This window comes from Pediculus humanus, genomic scaffold (genome assembly GCF_000006295.1).
Source record: "Pediculus humanus corporis 1103172107866 genomic scaffold, whole genome shotgun sequence".
Lineage (NCBI taxonomy): Eukaryota > Metazoa > Arthropoda > Insecta > Psocodea > Pediculidae > Pediculus > Pediculus humanus.
In genome coordinates this window covers 34,408-37,856 of record NW_002987445.1, presented here as the reverse complement: position 1 = coordinate 37,856, position 3,449 = coordinate 34,408, and the positions used below count along the sequence as shown (strand labels likewise).

At 24.8% G+C, this 3,449-nt stretch overlaps 1 protein-coding gene across 1 annotated transcript in view; it reads right to left on the bottom strand.

Annotated features, from left to right (window-relative positions):
* The window catches only part of Phum_PHUM382820 (limbic system-associated membrane protein precursor, putative), a gene marked incomplete at both ends in the record, with an annotated part of 28,411 nt that extends 26,188 nt beyond the window's left edge, over positions 1-2,223 (bottom strand). The window contains 2 exons of the mRNA XM_002428421.1: positions 1,458-1,644; positions 2,201-2,223. Of these exons, the coding sequence (XP_002428466.1) occupies positions 1,458-1,644; positions 2,201-2,223 (210 nt within the window). The remainder of the gene's footprint in view (positions 1-1,457; positions 1,645-2,200) is intronic.
* Between the last annotated feature and the right edge of the window lie 1,226 nt (positions 2,224-3,449).

The following is a 3,449-nucleotide window of genomic DNA, read 5'->3' as shown; positions in this document are numbered from 1 at the left end:
TATATATATATATATATCCATACGTATGTTTATATATATAATAAAAAAATTTCATTTTCATTTGAAGAGATTTTTTTCAAAAAAAAAAAAAAAAAAATGGTGATTGACATTATCTTTGTGATCGGAATTGAAAATTTAAATAAAAAAAAAAAAAAAAAGTTTTTTTATACGTTTGATTTTCATAAATAAGCTTTTCTTTTTCTCGAATATCGATGAATGATCGATAATCAATTATTTATTTCACGTGTTTTTCTCTCCTTTCTCCCCTCCTGCTTTCCCCCACGGTTTCCTCTCCGTATCGATCGATTAAAAAAAAATTTTTCCTAATAGGAGATATAAGTAAAAAAATAAGAAGAATCACTAAGAAAAAAACTATTATTATTGCGTGCGTGCGTGTGTGCGTGTGCTTACTAAATTTGTGGGATTTTCCCATCCGTGACGGAATTTATAAAATTTATTTTAACGTAACCATTTATTTGTAAGTTAAAAAAAAAAAAAATTATTACCAACACACAAAGTCTTAAAATTAACTAATAAAATGGAATCTAACCCAACCGCGTACGTACGTACCAACCTCTTTGATGTTTTTCTCTCTGTCTCTCTCTCTCTTTTATTATTAAGATTCGTCATTTAGTATTCCAGTCAATATTTATACGAAAAGTTATGTTTTCAAAAAAAACAAACAAACAAACAAACAAAAAGAAGGACTACTACTAGTAAATTTTCTTTCGAAAAATTTCTTTTTTTTTTTTTTTTCAAATCTTTTTCGAAATTATTTTTAACTCGCAAAAAAAAAATGGCGTTCGAAATGAATGAATGTATTTGTGAGAGAAAATAATAATAATAATAATAATAATAAGAATAACAAACGCCTTTTTTTTAAAAATAATAAACGACGTGTCAGTAAAAATTTTTTTTTTTTAAAAATAATATTGAAACAATTTTTTTTTTTTAAAGTACTTAAAATAAAAAATGAGAAGATTCATAAATTTTATATACCTTCGTGAAATTCTTTTTCCCTTTTTCCTTTTTTTAAATCATTTCATTAATAAAGAAAATTTGAAAGAAAAGAAAAAAAAAGGAAAAAAGGAAAAAAAGGAAAAAAAGGAAAAAAAGGAAAAAAAAGAATAATGGAATTAATATTGACATTGAATTAAATGTCAATGTCGAATGACATTTTCGATAAGTAATTGATGTCGATTCACGAAAGGTTTCAAATAAAAAAAACTACCGATCGATTGTCTTCTCGTGTTGAAACAAAAAAAAAAAAAAAGATGGAAAGAAAAAAAAAACACGCGGAAAATGATGTGCATATGCACAGGTTTAAAATTTTCCGGATGTTTTTAATTAAAAAAATATTACTAATGATGAAATAAAGAAAGAAAATAAAAAGGATTGTTTTGTTTAAGAGAAAATGAAAAAGAATCCCGACCGGAAACACAAAAAAAAAAACTTACCAAACCGTCTCCTATGTTAAGTACGACGCACGGTATGAGAGCGGTGCTACCCATTTGCGCAGTTATCGTGCTTGAATTTTCCGTTAAAAAAGAAACTGGAAGATTTGGTGGAAATGTACCACTCAATTCATTAATAAGATCAGGAAGTTCTGACGTCGGTAAATTTTCTCTTACGATTCTTTTTTCGCTCCATGTCACTGTAAAAAACAACAACAAATAAAAAAATTATATTTCAAAACATTTTTTTCCCTTCATCCCCTCCATTTTTTTTTTTGTTTTGTGCCGCCTATACGTAAAAATAACGAAAAATGAAAAAGATGGCGGCGTAAATTTTATGAAATATGTTTAATTTAATATGTTTTTCAAAGCGTGAAATTTAGTTTGTGTGATTTTTTGTTTTTTTTTTATGTTTTGCAATTCAAAAGTAAAATTAAATTTAACGTTATCGTTTGTATCGAATTAAAAAAAAAAAAAAAAATGAAAGAATTGTGCGTGATAAGCGTGAGTGCGTTTGTACGTTTTCTTTTCGTTTGTTTTGTTTGTATATACGGTAAAAGGTGAATAAATGATACACACCTCCTCACCCACCCCGTTTCCCCCTTTTTTCCTCTTTTTGTCTTGATTTTTGTTCGAAATAAAAGATATCAAATCAGAGGTTTTTTTTTATTATTTGTTATTCGTATAACAAACAGATGGAAAAAAAAACAATGGCGAGGTTTTTTTTTCTTTTGCTTTTCAACCACCGCCTTCTTCTCTTCTCTTCCATCCGCTTGAAAAGAAATTTTTTATTTTTTTGTGTGTGAGAGAAAACAATTAAGAAATTTTAAACGCAATTAAAATGAATTAAGTTTTTAGTTTTTGTGTGGTTTAAAAAGTTTTCAAAACCTTTTCACAAACGTTTCCTTTTACGAAAAAAAAATTCAACAAAAAAAAAATTTTAACCTTAATTTTTAAATGACGTGTATGAGCGCCATTTTGAAATTCACTAACTCCATCTATTTTATTTTTTTTAAACTAATTTTATAATTCGTGAAATTTTTTAATTTTTTTTCTCTTTTAAATTGTAATCATAACATTTTATTTACCGTTACAACGTCGATGACGTCAACAACGAATTTCTATTTATTAATTATGATAATAGTAATAATAATTATTATTATTATTTTGTGGGGGAAACCGTTAAAATTAAATCGTAATCGAATTTTTATTCCATTTTTTTAAATATTTTTTTTAAATTTTCTTTTTTGTTTTTAAAAATACATAAATAAAAATAATTTTTAATGAATAGTTATGATTGTTATGATTGTAGTGAAAAAAAAAATACAATCAGTAGTGAAGGGAATACAATCAATTTGTAATTAAAACAAAAAAATTTGTTACGATTCGAAAAATTAATAAATAAATAAATAATAAGAAAAAATTTTTTTTAATTAATTTTATTTTACTTAAAAAAAAAACGAGACCAGAGGGAAAAGAAATATAAGAAATTAAATTTTTAACTCACTCATTGATTGATTGATTGATTGATTGATTGATTGATTGCAAAAAAAATTTATTAAAATCATTTTAATTGTAGAATAAAATAATAATAATGATAATAAATTAAAACAATTCGTGAAGTTCAAATCTTCCGTTCGATTTTTTTTTTTTCCTTCTTTTTTAATAACTAAAACAGGAGGATAAAAAAGTTTTAAAACCTTCAAATTTATTGTTTACACTTATGTATTATGTACATAAAAAATTATTAAAAATAAAAAACAATATATTTTTTTTTGTTTGAATAATATAGACATAAAAGTTTTCAATTTTGGGCATATGTGCTCGCAAATAATTATCACATGAATTATTTAGCACCCCGGAATAAAATTACGCGTAATAATAATAATAATCATCATCCTCAATATTCAAATTTCAATTTTGCAAAAGAAAATGAAAAAAAAAAAAACGATTCGGGGGGGAGGGGGCAGAGGCAGGGGAAGGAAAAGAAAAACT